Source organism: Cladosporium halotolerans, assembly GCF_011745625.1.
Source record: "Cladosporium halotolerans strain TM138-S3 chromosome Unknown Sca38, whole genome shotgun sequence".
NCBI lineage: Eukaryota > Fungi > Ascomycota > Dothideomycetes > Cladosporiales > Cladosporiaceae > Cladosporium > Cladosporium halotolerans.
This window is the reverse complement of record NW_027191489.1, coordinates 99,228-119,494: the sequence shown is the minus strand read 5'-3', so window position 1 is coordinate 119,494 and position 20,267 is coordinate 99,228. Positions and strand designations below refer to the sequence as shown.

Here is a 20,267-nt window from a genome sequence, read left to right as displayed (position 1 = left end):
AATGTTGTATATAGATGTAGAAGCGTCTCGACGAATGGCATCAAAATACCGTGACGTCTACACCCATCAACTCTATCGAGATCAAAGAACCGCAAAAAGTCATCATGTCCAGACTGTTTGAGCCTCTCACTGTGGGAAATGTCCAGTTGGAGCATCGGGTTGCGATGGCTCCTTTGACGCGGTTCCGATGGGGCGACGACTGGAACGCTGTCGCCATGAACAAAGGTAGGCAGCTAAAGTCGGATTTGCTGAAGCATAACCATGGTCAATTCAAATGTTTACCGTAATCGCAGAATACTACGAGCAACGTTCTTGCGTCCCAGGCACCCTTATCATAAGCGAAGCAACCATCATCGCAAAGAACGCCATCGGTCGCCGCAACTGCCCGGGCATCTGGTCAGACGCCCAAGTCGAATCATGGAAAGAGATCACTTCCGTCGTGCACTCGAAGGGCTGCAAGATTTACTGCCAGCTCTGGCACCAAGGCCGCTGTGCCGATCCGGAAGTCCTCAAAGCGGAAGGCTGCAGGATGCTCTCGTCGAGCGCTGTTCCGATGTCGCCTGAGGATGCCACACCAGAGGCCATGACCGAGGAGGAGATCTGGGAGGCGATTGGCGACTATGCGAAGGCGGCGAAGAATGCGATCGCTGCTGGGTTCGATGGCGTGGAGATCCATGGCGCGAATGGCTACTTACCAGACGCTTTCCTGCAGACGACTTCCAACCAGCGGACGGATGGCTGGGGAGGGAGCATTGAGAACCGAAGCCGCTTTCACGTCGAGGTGACGAAAGCGGTCATCGCTGCCGTGGGTGCTGAGAGGACTGCGATGCGCCTGAGTCCCTACAGCAGCTTTGGCGGAATGCTGATGGACGAGCCTGAGCCAACCTTCGAGTATTTGCTGCAACAGTTGAAGCCTCTTGGCCTATCATTTCTCCATTTAATCGAGGCTCGAATCAAGGGAAACGACGATTCCGATTGTGGCGGGCAGAAATCGGTTTCCTGGATGGTCAAATCCTGGGACAATGCTAGCCCTGTTCTATTGGCTGGAGGATTCTTACCGGGATCGGCGAAGCATGCTGTCGACGAAACTTACAGGGACCACGATGTTGTCATTGTCTTTGGACGGTATTTTGTCACGAACCCTGACCTAGTCTACCGTGTGAAGGAGGGTCTGCCGCTGGAGAAATACGACCGGTCGGTCTTCTACACGCCCAAGGACCCGAAAGGATACATCGATTACCCACTGAATCCGCAATATGTTAGTGCGTTGGCAGTAGCTTAGGCACAGGCAAATTGGAAAACCTTCATGGATACAGTCTAGTGGTCCACACTAAATGCGGCTTTAGGTGCCTTCAAAGGCTTTTATATTTTTATACTTTTTTTTTCTACATATTTTCTATAATCAATAGCGACTCAACTAATCACATGAAAAGAGACCGGGGTATCCGACGCGCGAAGAGAGACCAAAGCGGAAAATTCCTCGCAATGTTATGGCCTCTTGTCTCCAGCCCACTTCTCACCAAGGCTTGGGCTGTGAGAATAGTTGGTGTTAACAAAAGAGGACCTTGCACAGCAAAGCAAAAAAAGGCATGAAAGCAACACCACAATCTTTCTCGATTCCATCAGCGGCGCAGTTAGTTCTCCTTCTCCTCCGCACGCTTCTCGGCAAGCTGCGAAGCATACTTCGACCGACTGCGGAACCATTCGCCGTGGAAGTAGAAGATATAGGGAGCGATGACCAGCGGTACGGCGAAAGCGGCGAGCATGAAGGACGGGATCGGAAGCTGCCACTTAGTACCAGGCTTGATGTTGGAGTATAGCGGCGTGGCATACAGAGCGGCGATACCGGCGAGGAAGTCGCGGCAGAAGCCGTTGCCGCCGGTGGCGCTGGCGGAATACTCGCCATAGGCAGCGACCTGAGCATCGAGTCAGCTTCATGAACAAGGTGAAGCAGAGTTGAAGTACATACCATGTAGTCACAGGTGGCTTGGTAGATGGCCAAGTTGGCAATACCAATCATCGTGACGAAGATCAGAGGCGCGATCCAGTGAACCTCGGGCGGGCCGAGAGAGGTCGCGCCGAAAGCGGCAAGTCCGATCGGTTCGAGGAGGATAAGCCAGAGAAGACCCTTCATGCGACGCTCAGGCTTGATGCCGTGCTCACCGCCGGCTGCTCTCATAGCGCGGCGGTCGTTGATGTAGAACGGGATGAAAAAGAGGCAGGACAGGACGTAGCCGAGGAGGAGCCTGCATATTGTTAGCACGAACTCGCGCGAAATTGTGACTCTGTTGGAGACTTACGAGACAAAAGACAGTCCAACTTGCGAAGGGGTGAAGTTCCACTTGCTCAGGACGAGCGCAAAGCTGTCAAGTCCGGTGAAGATGAGAGCGTCGCTGAAGCCACTGAGCAGAGACAGGAAAGCGACGACGGGCTCGGTCAGCAGAAATTGATAGGGTCTCCACATCAGTCTCAGGACGTGTTTGCAGTCGAGACGTTGCCAGAAGTTGCCCCTGATCTCTCTCGGGCCATAGACGTCAGGCTCCTCGCCGGACTTGCGGCGGCGTTGGGCTTCGCGGTCGAGGAGGACAGTGGCGCGAGTTTCCGGGACGATGATCAGATGGGCGAGCTGAACGACAGCACCGAAGATAAGCTGGGAGTAGAAGACCCAGCGCCAGTCGGCATACTGCGTCATGAAGCCACCGATGATGGGTGCGACGACGGAGCCGGCGCAGGAGGAGAAGACGACATAGAGCATGGCGAATTGCTGATCCTCGGGGCCGAACATGTCGGCGACCATGCCAAGTGTAACACTGCCGCCTGCGGAGGAGAGACCTCCCATGATACGACCAGCAAGGACGGTTCCAAAGCCTGTAGACAGCATGCACGGGAGTTGGAAGAGATTGACGAGACCGAGAGATACTTGCATAATCCATTTGCGACCGAGTTCCTCAGAGAACGGAGCCCAGAATTCACAACCGAAACCGTAAGCGACGAGGAAAGCCATTTGACCGAGACGAGCTTGGAACGGGGTGATGCCAAATTCCTTGGCCATGCCAGGAACAGCGTTGGCGTAGATTGCCGCGTTGTAGTTCATGCTGATCTGAACCCAGAAGATGACAGTGAGGATCCACCATTTTTTCGCCGTAGGGAAGGCAAACCCGAGCGTCGCCTTCGCGATCGGGTCCTTGTCAGTAATTTCCGTGCGGGAGTCCCTGCGTTCTTCGACAACCGGGCTCGGAGCCTCCTTGATAGAGGGGTCGCTGCGTTGCGCTTCGATGTTGGCCATTGCGGATGCGTTGCTATCGATAGCTTTCTGGAGATATCCGGGAATGTCGAGTCTGTGATACTTGACAGTAGGTTCTGTTGGAAGTTGACTTGCGGGGTTGGTGAAGAAGTTGGGAAGGTGCTGGGGAGGGTGGCCAGTTTAATATGAGTGCAGGTGCCACGCAGTATAGACATGGAGAATGAAAATAAGCAGTGGGAAGCATTTGACTTCCTCATCGCGTCTTACCGTCAGGATGGATACTCTCCGCTGAGGCTCCATTCGGGGACGAGTGGGTACCGCGGCTCTGTCATTACACTGGTATAAGCCGTGAGAGAGTATATGACTGGACGACGAATCTCGCTGTCAGAATCGCGGAGCCGCTGTTCTCTTTCAAAGGCGCCTCGAATGCATTGCGGTCGATGGCAATTCTCTCTTCTTGATGGTAGTAATGTGGGATCCTACGCCTGCGCGTCTGCCGAATATGTCGCGTCGCAGTAGATCGCCAGCCACTGGGCCTCGCGCATTATCAGAGGAGTAATCACTTGCGGCGCTCTTGGCTCACACCAGCACGACGGTCTGCCAGATACTTGGCAATCCACTAATAAGTCCAATTGGCAGTCGAGGAATGTTTTAAACTTTTGCGGCGGTCGTCCCAAATATGCTTATGTAACCTTCAAGCGCCGAAGCGCAGAGAGCTGTCCTCAGCAGCCGAGCCGTCTGAACTCCAAAGAAAGACGAGTACCAGAAAAAGGGAACTGGTATGAAGTGAGGTCGTGTCCGATGAGCGTCGGCGATTGATGTGGGCCAGCGCGTTCGGGAGGATTGACAGCCGGCTTCCGTCGCGTCTCTCGCATCTCGCATCGCCCAAAACATGAAATGTCGTCATCAAAACCAAGCAGCATGTGAAATGAGCCCTCCTTCGACAGCTATAGCGCGGTGGGTATAAACCCAGAGATAATATTCCTCCGCGAGTTTTCTCTTAGCCACATTTCTCTGCACCATCAAATCTTTCTCGCAGTCTCCTTGTGAGCTGCACATTCAAACCACGATGTCTGGACTCATCGGCACGCTCCTTCACGCGACTAACTACCGCACGCCCTTCTTGCGGACTCTCGTGCCTAGCATTGGCCTGGCCTATGGCATTCAGGCGGCAGTAGCCATTCCCTCAATCATTTTCCAGACCGAACGCTACTACGATCTCTCCGGCTCTTTGACCTACCTCTCTTGCACTGCTCTCTCGCTTTCCCTCCCTCTGCTCCGCGCTCGCTACGCCGCCGGTCCTAGTGCTGCTCTTCCTGGAGTCCTCGAAATCCTCCGCGCTGCCAACTGGCGCCAGCTCGCCCTGTCCGCCGCCGTGACCTTCTGGGCCGCCCGTCTTGGATCCTTCCTTTTCTCCCGCATCACCGCTGAAAATGGCCGCGACAGCCGCTTCGATGGCATCCGTGAGAGTGCACCTAAGTTCTTTGGAGCTTTCACTGCGCAAGCCACTTGGGTCTCTCTGTGCCTGCTCCCTGTTCTCGCCATAAACGCTATCCCCGCCGCTACCCTCGCAGCTCTTCCTCTCGGTCTGACGGATATCCTTGGGCTGCTGCTGTACGTTGGAGGCATTACGTTCGAGGCGACAGCGGACAGGCAGAAGAGTCAATGGATGGAGGAGAAGAAGGCCAAGAAACACAGCGAAGAGTTCCTGACTCGCGGCCTATGGAGCAAGAGCAGACACCCGAACTACTTCGGCGAGAGCACACTTTGGACCGGTATCGCGACGACTGCTGCTGGCGTTATGTTGAGCGGTGTGGGTCGGGCTGGTATGGGTCTTAGCGGAGGATTGCTCGCGAAGGCTGGCGCGCTGGCTATGGCTGGTGTTAGCCCTGCCTTTGTTACGTTTCTGCTTTTCAAGGTGAGTGCCTGAGGTCGTCATGACGGTCTGATTGTCCGAGCTAACTTCCGCCTGCAGGTCTCTGGCATTCCGATGAGCGAGAAGAAATACGACAAGCGGTACGGTGATCGCAAAGACTACCAAGAGTGGAAGAAGAACACACCCATGTTTTTCCCCAAGTTTTAAGGCAACCTAAGTAGAAAAGCAAGTTGCAATGCAAAGGTGTGCAGCCGATACGTGGCGGTGCTCACCCTTCTCCCGATTCGTTCCAGCCATCTCATGCTTTCGCTTGGGGCTTCCAGAGTAGAAGTGCCCTCTGCTCTCGAGACGTTCTGAACATTCAGGTTTCTGAGGAGCTACGTGTCACCTGGTGCATCACATGTCAAGCGACTTCGCTCACTCGACGCCGCGCCTTCCTTCTTGACGCCAGCTCCGCCAGAACCCTGGGTGCTCGATCGACGCGACTAACGGACCGGACTTGCAAAGTACATCGGAATCATTGATAATCAACTATGGCTTCTCAGCGCCGCACGACCAATGACCTGGCCACCAATATCATGAAGTATAAAAGTAGGGAATCATGCTCACAAGACCTTACTGACCTGAATCGATAGCTACGGAGAAAGAGGCCTCCATTCCGACTTGAAGCTGATCTGCAATGAACACGAGTTCGCAGTCCACAAGTTCATTCTCAGCGTTCAATCCGAGTACTTCAACAAGCTCATCAACGGGCCTTTCATAGTGAGTCTGGCTATCGCTTCCCACCGTCTCGAGCTTGACTCCTAATCCTCGTCTAGGAGTCCGCAGCTAACACTGTTGAACTTCACGGCGATGAATCTTTCGCGGTTGCCGCTCTGATCCATTTCCTCTACACGAACCAGCTTTCCTGCGAGACAACCCCGAAGTTCCCAGATCAAAACAAGCCATCGACCTTCTACCTCCGCGTTTACGAGATTGCCGACAAGTACGATTGCGCGCCGCTGTGCGAAACCGCCAAAAACGAGTTCGCGCGCTCTTGCGATGCGACTCGAGACATGGACGATTTCGTTGATGCTGTGCGGATTGTCGATGCTTGCGCCGGAAATGGCATCATCTGGAAGATTCTATTACCGAGAATACAGGACAACATTGACGCACTTCTGAATCGTCAGGACTTCAGAGACATCATTGTTGATCAGCCGGGCTTCACTTTCAGGCTATTGAGGCTGCTGAAGTCGTCCAGGCCGCCGACGGAAGCTCCGCCGAACCCGTTTGCGATTGAATTGGGGATCACTAGCAGCCGTGGTAATCGAGGGCGTAATGCGAGGGGATATTAGCGAAGGTGGCATCGCGCAGCCAAGGTGGACAAGCGAGTGAGTTCGGCGTCAATATTCACTTTGGTCGCGGTCATGGGCTTCAGAAGCCGCATTCTCTGTTTCCGGCGCGTTAAATGATTTCATGGACCCTGATCGGGATCGCAGGATGATACTTCCCTGTTCTTACAATATTCTCAGTGGCATTCTGTGGGCCGGCGTAGCAGTATCAACGCTTCACATGACCTGAAGTGTTACCCTTCCATTCGCAGGTGAAGTGAAGTCACATGCTTAGGCAGCAGCGTCGGTCGCGCTCCTGCCCCATGTGACCGCGCGCCCGTGCACCTTCCCAAAAGACCTCAGCTTCCCTCAACTCATTTGCGAGCCCGACACGACCACTCAGCATCTCCTTCCTTCGATTATCCCTCTAGGCTGCTCCCAAGTACAGCCGGCGCAAGATGGCGCCCCCTCATAAGGAAAGCACTGATTTGAACAAGAACTTCAGGAGGTACCCGGTGCCACAAGGTCTCCTCGTTTGGGCTACTCTAACATGCTGACAGTCTGCAACCGCGCGATATCTTCTCGGACGTCACCCTCACTTGCCAAGGCCAAGAGATCAAAGCACACAAGCTCATCCTCTATGCCCAGTCAGCCTACTTCCGCAAACTGCTCGGTGGGCCATTCATGGTATGATTCTAACAATCATCAGAGTGGCAAACAGAGTTCTAACGTATCCTATGCAGGAGGGTCATGCTTCTACGATCGACTTCCCAGAGGATCAGCCAGCGGTCTTGAAAGCCATCGTGCATTTCCTCTATACCAACGGTTTCAGCCTCTCTTTTGCTCCCACGGGAATGGAACCATCTGTGTTCGGTGTACATGTCTATGCAGCTGCTGACAAGTACAACGTTCCAGCGCTCCGCGACCTAGTGCTCGGCAAGCTGTCCATTCGCTGCGATCCGGTCACAAACGCGAAAGACTTCATCTCTGCTCTCGAGGTCATCGGTGAAGCTACTGCCAATGATGCCATATGGGATGCTCTACTTCCGAAGGCGAAAAGGCACCTGACCGCGCTGCTCCAAGAACAGGATTTCCAAAAGCTTGTTGCGGATCAGCCGAGCTTTGCACTCAAGTTGCTAGAAGCAGTGGATCCAAACGCCAAATTGGACCGGGATCTTGAAACGTACAGATCTCAAGCCAGCGATGACAAGCCTCCTGCAAAGCGCGTTAGAAGAAACAACTACAGGGGCCGAGGCCGAGGTGGTGCTCGTCCTGGAGGCGCTCCAGCGGCTTCAAGGTCTGCTGATGCTTGGAACAATCTACTTCCGGTTGGCAGTACCCATGGAGCCTTGGGTAACTTGGGCTTCGCATGGGGCGACAATGGTATTCAGTGAGCACCTTTGAAGTCGGGGAGAATGCAGAAATCCCTGTCCGTTGAAGGTTGTTGATAGGGCCCTTCAAACCGGCCGAACCCGCCACTTTTTGGCTTGGTCGCAGAGTTCGAAAGGACGAAGAAAGCGTTCCAGTTGAATAAGACTCGAAAGTAAGGGTGTCAGGATTGAATAATGTCGAGAGTTGCAATGACGTTCATAGTGTGGCACTCAAACGAAAACTCACTGTCGCCCACATCCTTCCCTGTCTTGTCATAGCTCCTAAGTTGCACGTGTGACTCTTGATGGGAAAAGGAGGGACTCATACGTGGCCGCATATCTTCCCAACACCTACAGTAAGCTACTGATATATCTCAGCTAAGCGCGTGTGCAAAAACCTATCGGCAGAGGCGGGTATTGATCAGTAGGTGTATTTCCTCGGACACTTCACTCTCAAACTTCAACGAAAGAGTCTTCACTCACATGTGACGGTCCACAGGTGTCCGAGCTCATCGTGGAAGACGCCACGTTCTTGACACCTTCTCCGAGAGCGTACTCACGACACCAGACACCTATATTTTCCTTTCCGCTGACATTTCTACTGTTCTCTATTGTACAAGATGTCCAGCACACAAGAGGAAGATCTGTTCTCTTTGGTCTTTAACTCCGAATGGTAATGACAGATCCCCAATCAGGCGTCTCGATTCAAATATATTGACGCACCGCGAAGGTTGAACCAAATCAGAGCTTTCTCAGACCTGTCGATAATCTGTCAAGACTTCAGTATCCGAGCGCACAAGGTTGTACTATTCGCTAAATCGACTCACTTCCGCAAGATCCTCAGCGAACCGCTGCCTGTAAGCATGTTGTGATCGTGTCCGCCAACGAGCCGGAAATCTGACGATCCCGCGCAGGAAGAGGAAAACGGAGAGATCCACCTCCCTAGCGACGACGATCCAGCTGTCATCAAGGCGCTCATTTCGTTCTTCTACACCGATTCCCTCTACCTGGGACCCGACCAGGCAGGCTCAACCCTGTGCTCCTACCTCGTTCGTCTCTGCACCGCGTCGCTCAAATACGAGGCTCCCTCTCTTCACACCCTCGCCCGCGCCAAATTCGCCGAGTCCTTCGATCCGAGCGAGGACGCCGACGAGTTCGTCGACGCCGTGACGGCCATCGATGACTTCGCGCCTGACGACGAGAAGCTCTGGGCTATCGTGCTACCAAGGATAAAGAAGAACATCGCCATTCTGGTGGAGAACGAGGCGTTCAGGAAGCTGGTGGCGGCTCGGCAGGACATCAACTTGAAGCTTCTTGGGATGCTTGAGACCAAGAGCTCGGCTTACCAGAGGGACGACCGGGAGGGTAGAACCCGCTCTGCGAAGAGAAGAAGGACGGATGGTTCGATATGACAAGGGCGGGTTACAGCGGCATCGGAACAGATCGCTTTAAACGGCTGCTTGATGACACTGAAAGGAAAGAACAGATTGCATAGCTCCTGAAGGGATTGACACTGACACTTTTGATTCGTGTCTCTTGTACCAAATTGAGCCCACTCCATCTCAGGCACTGAGCTAGATATGCTTACAGCACTCCATCTTTGCTTGACAGTGACAGCTCTCCTTCACGCTCAACATGTGTTCACTCCAGCCAAAACTAACACCTTTCGCCCAAACCTCACCTCAGGCCTAAGCGAGGCCCATACCCACCAACACCAACAGCGCCACATTCATGACCACGATCAACAACCAAAGCAAAACGGCAATTATGCCGGTGATCCAGTTATTCCGCATCTTGATCCCATCCACGCCTCCTTCACCCTCCCTCGTAGCGACGGTCATATACTTATTGCGGCACGTAAGGTAAATCAATGGCGCCGTGACAAACGGCAGAATCACCGAGAGCGCGACTTGCGAGCCGTTGAGCGCAGCGTTCAACCCATCCCGCCCCACGGCGCCTGCGATGATGATACTAGGCGTCACGGAGATGGACCGCGTGAACAGCCTGCGCACCCAGGGTTTCATCTTGAGCGACAGCTGCCCTTCGGACACCATCTGCCCCGCGATCGTGCAAACGATCCCCGCGCTGATGCCGGACAGCAGCAGCGCGAGCGCGTAGATGGTTCCTGCGGCGGGCGCCATGGTGCGCGAGAGCAGGTCGTGGATGCCGAAGAGGTCGGCTTCGTCGGCGCCGGAGACGCCGTAGAGGGCTGCGCCGGCGGTGATGAGGATCGCGCTGTTGACGAAGAGCGCGAAGGTGAAGAGGCTGATAGACTGCTCGGCGATGGAGTAGGAGAGGCATGACCGGATTGCGGTGATGGAGGGCCGGTATTTGACTTCTTCTTCGCCGTCTTCGCTGTCGGTTTGCTCGGCGGTGGAGCTGGTGTTGTTGGTTTTGTCGAAGTCGCGGAGTCGTGCTTGGATCAGCCCGCTGCCCAGGTAGAGTGAGTGTGGCATCACGGTCGCGCCTAGGATACCGCAGGCTTGGTAGAGTCCTTGGCCTTGCACGATGGCTTTGGAGGGGAGGTAGCCACGGAAGACCTCACCGACGGAGGTGTTCTGAATGAGGGAGAGTTGAAAGCAGAAGCAGACTACGACGCCGATGACCAGAAGGGAGACGAAGAGTTCGAAGAGACGAAGACCGCGCATGGAGCTGCGGTTGGGACGGTAGAAGATCAAGATTACCATCACGTCTACGATGGAGATGGCACATCCGGCTACCAAGGGAACGTTGAGAAGTAGATTCAGAGCGATGGCAGTTCCGATGACTTCGGCGATGTCGGTGGCGATGATGGCGCTCTCGGCAAAGAAGTAGAGCGAGTAGTTCAGCCAGGGTGGGAAATGGGCCTTGCAATTTTCGGCAAGATTCATTCCGGTCACAGTGCCTAGCTTAGTGCACAAGGACTGCATGAAAATGGCGATAATGTTGGACGCCAGGACCATGAAAAGAAGCCTGAACCTGTAGGATGCGCCAGCTGCTACCGCTGTCGCATAATTTCCAGGATCGATGTAGGCAACTGAAACCATGAAGCCAGGTCCAACGAATCTGGCATATTTGAGTAGGACGCTTTTGACGCGGTGAAGAGAGCGGTTGATGACGGGAGGTACACGAGAAGGCTGGCGGTCTGACAGCGTCTGAGAATCTGAGTTGTTACGCTCAGGACTCTCAGCACCGTCGCCTGCCCTTCCCTGCCCCCCGTCACCACCTCCCTCCCCCGCGTCCGCGATAGTCGCGCTCGCCGTCTTGTCCGGTGGCTTGGGATGCTGCTGTGAAGCCACCATGTCTGCTTCTGTCGCTTCTCCTCCCACTCCAACGCGGTGGTCTCGCTGCAGTCGTGCGTTTGCAATCTGTCCGAAGTCGCTTCTAGTCGTAAGGTCCGGAGCGAAAGGCGGCGGGTTCTGGTTCATGCCATCTTCAATAATGGCGTCGGTGCGCGAAGGGCAGTTCATGATGCGTCGCGGGCGGCGATTGGCTGCAGAGTGAAGGATTCAAGACAAGAAAGCCGTTCGCAGGGCAAGCTTTCTCCAAGACTGGGGAAGAGTCGCCTTGTGTATTTAACTCTTGGGTGCAAGCGGAGGGTCGGGTGGGGAGTTGCCGCTTTGGGCGGTCTTGGGAGCCATTGAGGTTGCAGTGGATGACGCGCCTTACGTCCGCCCGGCATCGCAGCTCTCCGGGCCTTGCCGACGAAGAATTCACGGAAGCCTGCACGCCTGCCGGCCCCGGAGGCCTGGGCATGATGTATGTAAGGCTGAAGTCAGAACGAACCTTCTTCGGATGTCAGGCCGGGTTACATATTTGCGTGTTCATGCCAAGGCGAGACGTCAGGCCAGAAGAAGGTGGAATGAGGCTGAGCCAAGAGGTGGCAGTGTTCGTGCAGACCAAGGTACGAAGGATTCCGCTGTCAGCCCTACGAGCGACGACGTCCAGCGACAGACGTCAGGCCGACTCCGTCTCTCACACGCCACGTGCTACCACCATCAGCCATGAGAAAATGATGCTCAAACAATGCTGGGGAGGACGATTTCATTTTCAATTCATTAGCCTGTGAAGCTGGGCAATTGAGTATCCCAGCATCCATGCGCGTCCCTGGCGCAGCTATCCTCCACTCCCGCGACAGCCCTACCGATTTAAGAGTCTGATTTGACGTACACAGACTCTGATTACTCCATCTCCATATTCTCGACCTCAACACCCTCTCCGCTCACCTTGCGCTTCTTCCCGCCCATCTCCCTCTCCATCTCCGCAATCTTTGCCTCCAGCTCCGCATTCTTCTTCTTCTCCGCCTCCAATTCCTCCTTGAGGCCCGCGTTCTCCGCCTGCATGTCCTTCAGGATCTTGTTGAAGATCGTCTGGCGCGCGGCGGCTGCGTCGACAGGCTGAGCGGGCGCGGGAGTGGGCGCGGCTGCTGAGGTCGGGCGGTGCCCGAGGACGAGGTGCTGCTGGCCGCGGCGGAACATGTCGTGCAGCGGGTGGGTGGGGTCCGCGACGATGCGGTCATGTTGGGCACGGCGGAACTCTTCGTGCTTTGGGTCGTTTGGGTCCGACATGATGGCCTCTTGGGCGCGGCGGAAGGCGGCCTGGGCGCGGCTGAGGTCGGGGTTGTTCTGACTGATGATCGTGTCAGTGGAGAAGGGGGAGCGCGTGCTGTGCTGCTGCTGTGCCCGGGGTGTCGACGAGGCTGGAGTGCTGCTGGTACTGCTGCTCTGCTGCTGCTGGTACTGCTGGAGGCCTGGGCTCGGGGAGGGCGCATCGGAGCGCTTGAATGGCTCCATGGTAGTGGTGTGTCTGTGGGTGTGCGATGAGAAGTTCAGCGAGGTCAAACTTGAAGGGCAAATGGAGCGGCGAGGTAACTTACTTCTTGGTGGGAGCAAGGTGTGTTTGTATTGAGTGAAGCGGAGACACTGGCTTGAAGCATTGTTGTGGCCATGAGCGCGTGATTCACGCGAGCGCACATCACGTTCAAGTCATCGCGTCGTGGTCATTGATGCTTCTTAAGAGAACCTCGTCGTGGTGCAACGGTCAGCTACGGCATGGATAACCCATGCTGTCCCGACCACGGAGAGCCTGATAGAGGGATCCCGGTGAAGCAACTTCCAACCAAGTTGTGAACGACCCATCCTATTGCGAGGACACAGAACGCACTTGAGCAGATGCCAGTGCTGCACCTACCTCCTACGGTATAGACACCCCATCTTGCTCAACCACAGAGAGTGTACCGCAATGGATCTGAACGGTGCGCCTACCAGGTCCAGCGTCAAAAACATCGATTGTGCCAATTTACGGAGAGCCGCCTGTGTCTTGTGATACTTTTCATTGAATCGACGCGCATACCAGCTACAGTATAAACTCAATCTGTATCGACCAAAGAGAGCCCATTACCTCTAACCGCACTAACATTAGCCTACCTCACCCTTAGGCCTCTCAGATATCCCGAGTTCCTTAGGACCCACCCAGCCGCCACAGCACCCACGCTCAGAACACTCATCGCCGCAATGAACCGATCGCTCACAACCGTCTCCTCCCTCACCCTCCCCAGCGTTACGACCGGCTTCCTCTTCACAATCTCAATACCGTTCCCCTCCGCCTCATAATCCTCGAAATTGACTTTCGACAGCTGCTCCTGGTACTCAATCACTGTGCCCGACCAATTATTCGTGATCATCCCAGCCTCGTTCTTATACCACGAGTTGCAACTTGGGTCGTTGAAAGAAGACTTCTGCAGAACTTCTTGAATTCGTGCGTTGTAAGCGGCGACTTTGGAGGGCTTGGGAGATAGCGAGAGAGCTTTTCCCGCGCGGCGTGCGTCGAGCACGGGCGCTATGAGTCCACTGATGTACCGGCTTTGCGCTTCGATCATCAGGATGATGCTGCGAAGGGAAGTCAGATTAGATAAGTGGACGGTGGAGGATACAAGGGGGCCAAGGCTTACGAATTGTGCCCTAGGTTGGTGTTCGGGCCATACAGCATCCCGAAGTTGGGCATGGCTTCCACGCAGGTGCCATAGTAGGCTTGGGCGCCTTTGTGCCAGACATCACTTAGCTTGGTGCCGTTCTTGCCGGTCAATTGGATGGGATGCATGAATTGCGTGGTTTTGAAGCCGGTGGCGCAGACGAGCAGGTCGTAGTCTTCTTCGATGGTTTCTGGCTCGCCGCCGGCACCGACGACGCTGACGCCTTTCGAAGTGATGTGGGAGATCGGTCGTGTCTCGAGAGTGACGTTGGGTAGGGCGAGAGTAGGATAGTAGTCGTCCGAGATGATGACTCGCTTGCAGCCAGGGTTATATTTAGGTGTAAGTTTCTCCCATAGCTCGGGCTGATCTGGCAACTGTGAGTGCATCATTTCCAGACTCTGTCTTCTGATTTCCTCAGCGAAGGGCGATGACCCGTCCGTCACGGCAGCATAGAAGCATTCCCGGAAGTCCATCATGACCGCTCTCTTACGCTGGCGGATGGGCGGTACGTATTTGTAGACGCTGCGCATGAATGGGGACACGGCAGTGTCGAGGCGTGGAATGACCCAGTTAGGGGTGCGTTGGTGGATGGTGACATGCTTTGCGACTTTTACGATTTCAGGAGCAATCTGAGCAGCCGTACAGCCTGTTGGAGGTTATCAGTCGGGAGCAGACGAACAATCCAAGGGTAGAATTACCGTTGCCTAAGATCGCAATCTTCTTGTCTTTCAAGTCATAAGACCAATCCCAACGCGCCGAGTGCATCTTCTTGCCAGCAAAGTCGTCGATCCCGTCAATCTCTGGCCATTTTGGCTGGTTCAGTTGGCCCACAGCACTGACAAGGAAATCGGTCTTAATCTCATATTGAGGGTTGAACTCCGCGTCCTTGCTGCCTTTCGAAGTGGACACTTGCACGCGCCACTTTTTCGCCTCACCGTCCCAAGTAGCTTCCTCGACAGACGTGTTGAACCTAACATGCTCGTAGATCTTATACTTCTGTGCAACGCCAATGAGATATGAAAGGATCTCTTCCTGGCCAGGATACTCGCGCGTCCAGTCGCTGTTTTGCTCGAAGCTCAGGCTGTACAACGCGGACCATACATCGCAGCAGCAGCCAGGATATTTGTTGTCGTACCAGGTGCCGCCCACGCCGCTGCTTTTCTCTACAATCACGAAGTTGCGGCAGTTGTTGCGCTTCACGAGGTCGATGGCCGTGCAGAGGCCGGAGATGCCAGCGCCAACGATCAGGACGGCCGTGTTGGCATGGTTTGCGTTGCCGACCGGCACTTCGGGCCAGGGTTTGTCACCAGCCATTGCAGGAAGTGGGACCTTTAAAGCGATAATTCAATTGGTTTTGGTGCTTCTTATGTTGTATTACAATGTCACGCGAAAAGATAAAGATGGTGAGACACAGTGTAGCTTGACCTACCTTTCAAGCTTGAGGAGCCTTCCACGACCGCGGCTAGATCATCCGGCCAACGGACCAATATGCCGCTATTACCCAAGACCGAGGTCGTTTGAACAGGGCGGGGTCTCCACATGAGGTCAGCTTCGACGCGCAAGAGATGTGAAGTTGGAGAGGGGACCTCGAGCGGGGAAGGGGGAGTCTGAAGTCACGTGTCCTTGGCAGTTAGTGTCCTTTTCGTTCCTGAGGCAGACGTACTTTTGTTCGCCGCTGGATCTGGTGATGAATTACCTACAGCCATTCCTCATGCTCAACTACCCCCCCATCGACACGCCTATCGGTCTACGTGGTGCGTGTCCGGCAGACTCGTGTTCTACCCGTGGAGAGCAGGGCTCGGTTTGCTTGGCGTGAGACGTGACAGGTGCAGTCAGTACTAGCAAACGTGCTCCTCCGTCTCGAGGACGCCTGGAGAGCTCAGATGCCGCGTGAGACTCCGTCAATACTTCAATGCTTCGCAGGGCTTGGAGCCGTTCATCATACCGCTCGGCGCGAAACTCGTGCGGCAAGGGATGATCGAGATGCAGCGGAAGCAAGTCCGACGGTCCCAAGGCTTCCCTCGATTGCTCGATCGCGCGTTCACAGGTGCCGTCAGCTTCATGCCCACCTTTCATACAGCGAGCCCCATTGCAGTCACCAGTTGATTATCACCATTTGTCTTACGCCACGCATTACCCAAGGGTCCCCAGTCCCATCGCCCCGCTGCAACGGCCTTGCAATGCCATACTAACCTGCCGATAACACGCGGCCTGAACATGTACACTACGGATCCAAGCCGCGCCATGTCGAGGCCTACGTCAGGAGTGAAGAAGCGCTCTCAGGTTCGAGCGGCATGCAACGAGTGTAGAGCTCGAAAGATCGCCGTATGCACCAAGGAGAGCAAAATGTGCAAGACGTCAACGCTGACGGGTGTGCAGTGCGATACTTCCAGACCAGTATGTAAGCAGTGCCGCTCGCGGTCGCTGGACTGCGTCTATGCGACCCAGAATGCAAACGAGACGAGACAAGACGCTCTCCGACGCGAACACGAGTCGTTAAAGGGCCAACTGCAGGAGCTGCGGGATTTTGTTGACCATCTCAAGTCCATACCGGCGGACGACGCTTGGGAGCTCATCAGAGATCGCCACCAAACTGGTGGTCCAATCCAAGACCGCTTTCGCACAGATTCGCTCCAGCGGTCTACCGGTCCAGAACTGCGATTGATGGACCAACGTTTGCCCGTGGCCTCAACGATTCCTGTAACGTTGAACCTGCAGGCTGATCTACTGGTCAATCATCCCAAAGCATATCCCGACATCTTGGCTTTCGGTGATCCGCAATCTATCGCCAGAGACCTGTTGAGTCCCTCGGGGTCACACCGACTGGATCAGATCACTAGGTGCGCGAAATCCATTCTGTCACGTTGACCTCCCAAGTAACCTTGACAGGGTGCAGAATGAAGCTTGACGTCCGTGTTCCGGACCTGAAGGATAAATCCACGCCGTTATTATTTTGTGACCCTCGTCTCGAAGGACTGAACATCTCCTATTGGACTGACGTCCCGATATCAAATTATCGCGCCGCTGCGGCCATATCGCACTATCTGCAGACAGAACATGCTCTCATTGCTCTATTTGACGCAGGCCTTTTCATAGGCGATTTGGTGGGCAGACGGGAAAGATATTGCTCGCAATTCCTTGTGAATGCACTTCTCGCATATGCCATGGTACGCCTTGTGAAGGTCCCACACGTAGATCTCCGAACTAAGCTTTTGCAGCAAGCATATGAGATAATTGACTCCACCGCATGGGATTTACACGCGAGATTCTTCGCCAAAGCTGTAACGCTCTGGGAAGCTAAAGGAACGCGCGACACTTTCATCGACCTCATTGCACTTAAGATGATGGACTACGCTGGCGCGACCGGTGGCTTTGACCTGGAGGCCCGGAGACTCAACCAGTGTGCGAAGGAGATGGCAGAAAGACTTGGTCTATTCAACGGCAGCCTCCTGTCCGCTCCATCCACTATTCCTGAATATCTTAGCCATGATGCGCGATGGAATGCGCACGCGGCATGGGGTTACTTCGCATCTGCTTGGTGAGGCTTCCCTTTCGTTTTGCTGTCACTGACCTCTAACTTGATTGATAGCACTTCCAGCTTGTTATACATGCAACGGTCCCCAAAGGCACCTCTATCGTTCCCAATTCCTGGCACGCATGGTTTCCACTTACCTTGGTACATGGGCAGTACCTTCACTTGCATGTGCAAGTTGTACTTAATCGTCGATAATGCCATGACCCATAGTGCGGATGCGGAGACGCTGGGCCCAGTGCCTTTGACCGTTGCAGAATCAACATACGGGAAGCTCCTCGAATGGGTCAATGAACTCCCCAGCTGCTGTGCTCGCAGCGATATGAGCCCGCACCACGTCATGACCATGCAGTAAGACACAACGCCCCAATGACAACGGCCAAAATAGCCCTGAGTCCGTCGACTGACCTTTGTTTCAGCATCTACTACCACTGCATAGTCATCCTCATAGTCCGCCCCTGGACATCCAAAAACCTCCACCTCCGGCCCTCGCCCAGAATCCACACCACCCCCGACGCCGTCTTCCACGCCTCCATCCGCCAGATGAAGCGCATCCTCATCCTCTTCCAGCTCCACTACCCGGAATCCCGCTACCACGCCTGGTGGGCCCCCGCCGCGATCTACGTCGCTCACGCCGTCCTCACCGCCTCCCCGCCCGACCCAGAGTGGCGCTTCTACTTCCTGGTCTGCTTGCAGGCCTACCGCAACCTCTCCCTCGCCTACCCCTTCGCCGCCACCGCGTATAAGGCCACCCTCACCATGGCCATGGCCGAGGGCAAGCTGTCCGCCGCCAAGGCGCGCGATTTCCACAGGCAGTTGGTGTCGGGGAAGGGCAGAGAGGGTGTCAAGGACGCGAAGAACCTGCGCGTGTACATCGATCTGGGCCGTGCGCGCAAGGAGAACGAGAGCAGGAATGCGGAGGAGCTTGCGGGGGATTTGGAGAGGTTGGCGCTCGCGCGGGAGGAGGCTCAGGACCGAGTGGATGGTGATGACAGCGGGGAATGGGCTGGGCTTTCGACAGATGGCTGAGAGCGCCGGTGGTGTAGCCAAGTCGTTCGCATGAGCTTAACAAGTCGCGTGCGCGTTTGAGAGCCTATTTGCGCGCTCCAGAAGGATCTGGTGCATCTGCGAGTACTTTGCACGATCAATCCAAATCGCAGAAATCGGATAGTCGCGCATTTGCGAAGCGGCATTCGTGCCATGCTGGTTTCCTGTCGATATTTATCAGATCACGCTTGAGGTCCAACGCTTTGCTCGCGATCAGACGCGCAAAGGGATCGGGGACATCAAAGCGCGCAGAAACGTTGAAGACGAACATGACGCTTGAACGCGCATTCAGGCACTGCATTGAAATGAAACGTCTTGGATCTGACGCAACGATGTCCGCCGAGCCGACAGCCTCGCGTCTCCGTCTGCGCCCTATGTCGTCCGCGAGACAGGAAGAACACGCTCTCGCTATCGTTCCCCATGAATCGCCAAACAAAATGAATACGAGCGTCATTGAGACTCACGGTGATGCATGGAGACCGACGGGTGAACTGATTGTATCAATGTTGATATAAGATTTATTCACACGAGAAAGATAGTACAATCGTCGAAAGCAGACTGCCACATTTTCCTTCCACTGATCCGTTGCATCGCCGCCAGCAATTCCCTTTTGGTGTGTCACTCTGTTTTAAGGCCAGTCCCAGAGAATGGTATTAATTGATCATTCGATGCTATCGAAGCTGTGATCTGATGTGTAGAAGATGAAGAGAAAAGAAAAGATACGAAATATTAGACCGCCGTGAAACAGGTCGGTCGAGTGTCCGCTCAGCTGCACTGATGGCAACGCTTACTCCTCGTCGCAGTCGTCGGTGGGCTCAGGGGTGGAGTACGGCTCGGCCGGAGTGGAGGGAGTCGCAGGGACGGTGGAGTTGGCAGTCGGCTCAGGCGCAGCAGGGGCGGAGCAGTTCGCCGCACCGCTGCCGGGCAGGCCGGCGCCGGACGAGCAGATGCCGGCCTCGACGAGGTTCTGCAGCCACGCGCCGGCGTCGAACTCGCTGTAGACGGTGTTAATGAGCCACGGGTACTGGGCGTTCCAGTCGGGGTTCTTGGAGACCTCGAGCGCGATCAGGCCGACGACGGGCTTGGGGTTGGGGATCGGCGCGGTGTTGGTCGTCATCCAGCGCAGGTTGACGGCGTTGCAGCTGTGCCACAGGTTGAGGCGCTGGAAGTTGATCGCGGGCTGCTGGCCCTGGCCGAGCTTGAAGGCGTCGCGGGTTGTGAAGGTCGGGTCGAGGAGCGGGAGGGGCTTGGCCGCGTCGCCCTGAGGGCAGGAGTTGATGAGGGTGTTGACGGACTCGGAGTAGTCGGTGAAGTTCTCGGTCAGGGTCGCGTCAGCGAGAGCGTCGCTGTAGTCGGTGATGAGAGACGCCCAGGTGTCGGCGACCTGCTCGGCCTGGTCGTCGCTGAGGCATCGGCCTCCATGGCGGTTGTTCCAGCGCTTCTCGGAAGGAGCAGCGGTGGCGCCGAGGACGGCGAGGGAGAAGAGGGCAACGGAGCTGATGGAAGGCATTGTGGGTATTGTTGGCGGTGGCGGGGAGATGTCTTAGGAAATGCCCGGGCGGATTATGGTACAGTTGACCTCAGGTGTCAGGTATCAAACGATAGTGTTCTGAAGCGAGCGGAGCACGATGGAAAGCAGCGACGAAGAGGCAGGTAAGTTGTTTTGGAAGACCGTTTGCTGCAGAAAGCATAGTCTCCCAAGGCGGAGCTTGGAGACTCTTATACCGGCACCAAGACCCATCATGCTTTCGATAGCAGGCCGATCATGGCGCACCAAGGCCCGGTCAGGCAAGTTAGCGGTTACTTTTGGAAATGCACGAGGGCTTAGTCGCTATGCATCAGCAGGGCAGGCGGCCCTGCTCGCCCTTGGCGCATCAAACGCTAAGGCTGCAGGTCGGACATTAAGAGCGGGAGGCTATGATAGGGTCCCGATCA

The 20,267-nt window shown here is 55.3% G+C and overlaps 10 protein-coding genes across 10 annotated transcripts; 6 read left to right on the top strand and 4 right to left on the bottom strand.

The window, feature by feature from the left end:
• Positions 1–42: 42 nt before the first annotated feature.
• On the top strand, positions 43–1,282 carry WHR41_07964 (uncharacterized protein; the record flags this gene model as incomplete). Its single annotated transcript, XM_069376568.1, has 2 exons — positions 43–225; positions 294–1,282. The coding sequence occupies exons 1-2, from the start codon at positions 105–107 to the stop codon at positions 1,280–1,282; spliced, it is 1,110 nt and encodes a 369-aa protein (XP_069226309.1). The 5' UTR covers positions 43–104.
• A 152-nt stretch (positions 1,283–1,434) lies between these two features.
• WHR41_07963 (uncharacterized protein) lies at positions 1,435–3,926 on the bottom strand. The gene is made up of 3 exons (XM_069376567.1): positions 2,301–3,926; positions 1,970–2,246; positions 1,435–1,916 (listed from the first exon to the last, which is right to left on the bottom strand). The coding sequence occupies exons 1-3, from the start codon at positions 3,284–3,286 to the stop codon at positions 1,635–1,637; spliced, it is 1,545 nt and encodes a 514-aa protein (XP_069226316.1). The 5' UTR covers positions 3,287–3,926; the 3' UTR covers positions 1,435–1,634.
• Positions 3,927–4,171: 245 nt separating this feature from the next.
• WHR41_07962 (uncharacterized protein) lies at positions 4,172–5,403 on the top strand. The gene is made up of 2 exons (XM_069376566.1): positions 4,172–5,162; positions 5,220–5,403. Exons 1-2 carry the CDS (start codon positions 4,314–4,316, stop codon positions 5,325–5,327), a joined length of 957 nt encoding a protein of 318 aa, XP_069226315.1. The 5' UTR covers positions 4,172–4,313; the 3' UTR covers positions 5,328–5,403.
• Positions 5,404–5,653: 250 nt separating this feature from the next.
• On the top strand, positions 5,654–6,457 carry WHR41_07961 (uncharacterized protein; the record flags this gene model as incomplete). Its single annotated transcript, XM_069376565.1, has 3 exons — positions 5,654–5,703; positions 5,756–5,882; positions 5,939–6,457. 3 exons carry the CDS (start codon positions 5,654–5,656, stop codon positions 6,455–6,457), a joined length of 696 nt encoding a protein of 231 aa, XP_069226314.1.
• Positions 6,458–6,811: 354 nt separating this feature from the next.
• On the top strand, positions 6,812–8,059 carry WHR41_07960 (uncharacterized protein). Its single transcript, XM_069376564.1, has 3 exons — positions 6,812–6,941; positions 6,994–7,120; positions 7,177–8,059. The coding sequence occupies exons 1-3, from the start codon at positions 6,892–6,894 to the stop codon at positions 7,825–7,827; spliced, it is 828 nt and encodes a 275-aa protein (XP_069226313.1). The 5' UTR covers positions 6,812–6,891; the 3' UTR covers positions 7,828–8,059.
• Positions 8,060–8,423: 364 nt separating this feature from the next.
• Positions 8,424–9,215, top strand: WHR41_07959 (uncharacterized protein; the record flags this gene model as incomplete). The annotated part of the gene is made up of 3 exons (XM_069376563.1): positions 8,424–8,476; positions 8,534–8,660; positions 8,718–9,215. 3 exons carry the CDS (start codon positions 8,424–8,426, stop codon positions 9,213–9,215), a joined length of 678 nt encoding a protein of 225 aa, XP_069226287.1.
• Positions 9,216–9,491: 276 nt separating this feature from the next.
• On the bottom strand, positions 9,492–11,252 carry WHR41_07958 (uncharacterized protein; the record flags this gene model as incomplete). The annotated part of the gene is made up of 1 exon (XM_069376562.1): positions 9,492–11,252. One exon carries the CDS (start codon positions 11,250–11,252, stop codon positions 9,492–9,494), a length of 1,761 nt encoding a protein of 586 aa, XP_069226288.1.
• A 1,843-nt stretch (positions 11,253–13,095) lies between these two features.
• Positions 13,096–15,313, bottom strand: WHR41_07957 (uncharacterized protein). Its single transcript, XM_069376561.1, has 4 exons — positions 15,183–15,313; positions 14,452–15,082; positions 13,733–14,399; positions 13,096–13,670 (listed from the first exon to the last, which is right to left on the bottom strand). Exons 2-4 carry the CDS (start codon positions 15,065–15,067, stop codon positions 13,205–13,207), a joined length of 1,749 nt encoding a protein of 582 aa, XP_069226285.1. The 5' UTR covers positions 15,068–15,082; positions 15,183–15,313; the 3' UTR covers positions 13,096–13,204.
• On the top strand, positions 15,304–18,939 carry WHR41_07956 (uncharacterized protein). The gene is made up of 6 exons (XM_069376560.1): positions 15,304–16,078; positions 16,133–16,593; positions 16,650–16,920; positions 16,972–17,291; positions 17,343–17,636; positions 17,705–18,939. The coding sequence occupies exons 1-6, from the start codon at positions 15,971–15,973 to the stop codon at positions 18,312–18,314; spliced, it is 2,064 nt and encodes a 687-aa protein (XP_069226286.1). The 5' UTR covers positions 15,304–15,970; the 3' UTR covers positions 18,315–18,939.
• Positions 18,940–19,119: 180 nt separating this feature from the next.
• WHR41_07955 (uncharacterized protein) lies at positions 19,120–19,842 on the bottom strand (the record flags this gene model as incomplete). The annotated part of the gene is made up of 1 exon (XM_069376559.1): positions 19,120–19,842. One exon carries the CDS (start codon positions 19,840–19,842, stop codon positions 19,120–19,122), a length of 723 nt encoding a protein of 240 aa, XP_069226283.1.
• Between the last annotated feature and the right edge of the window lie 425 nt (positions 19,843–20,267).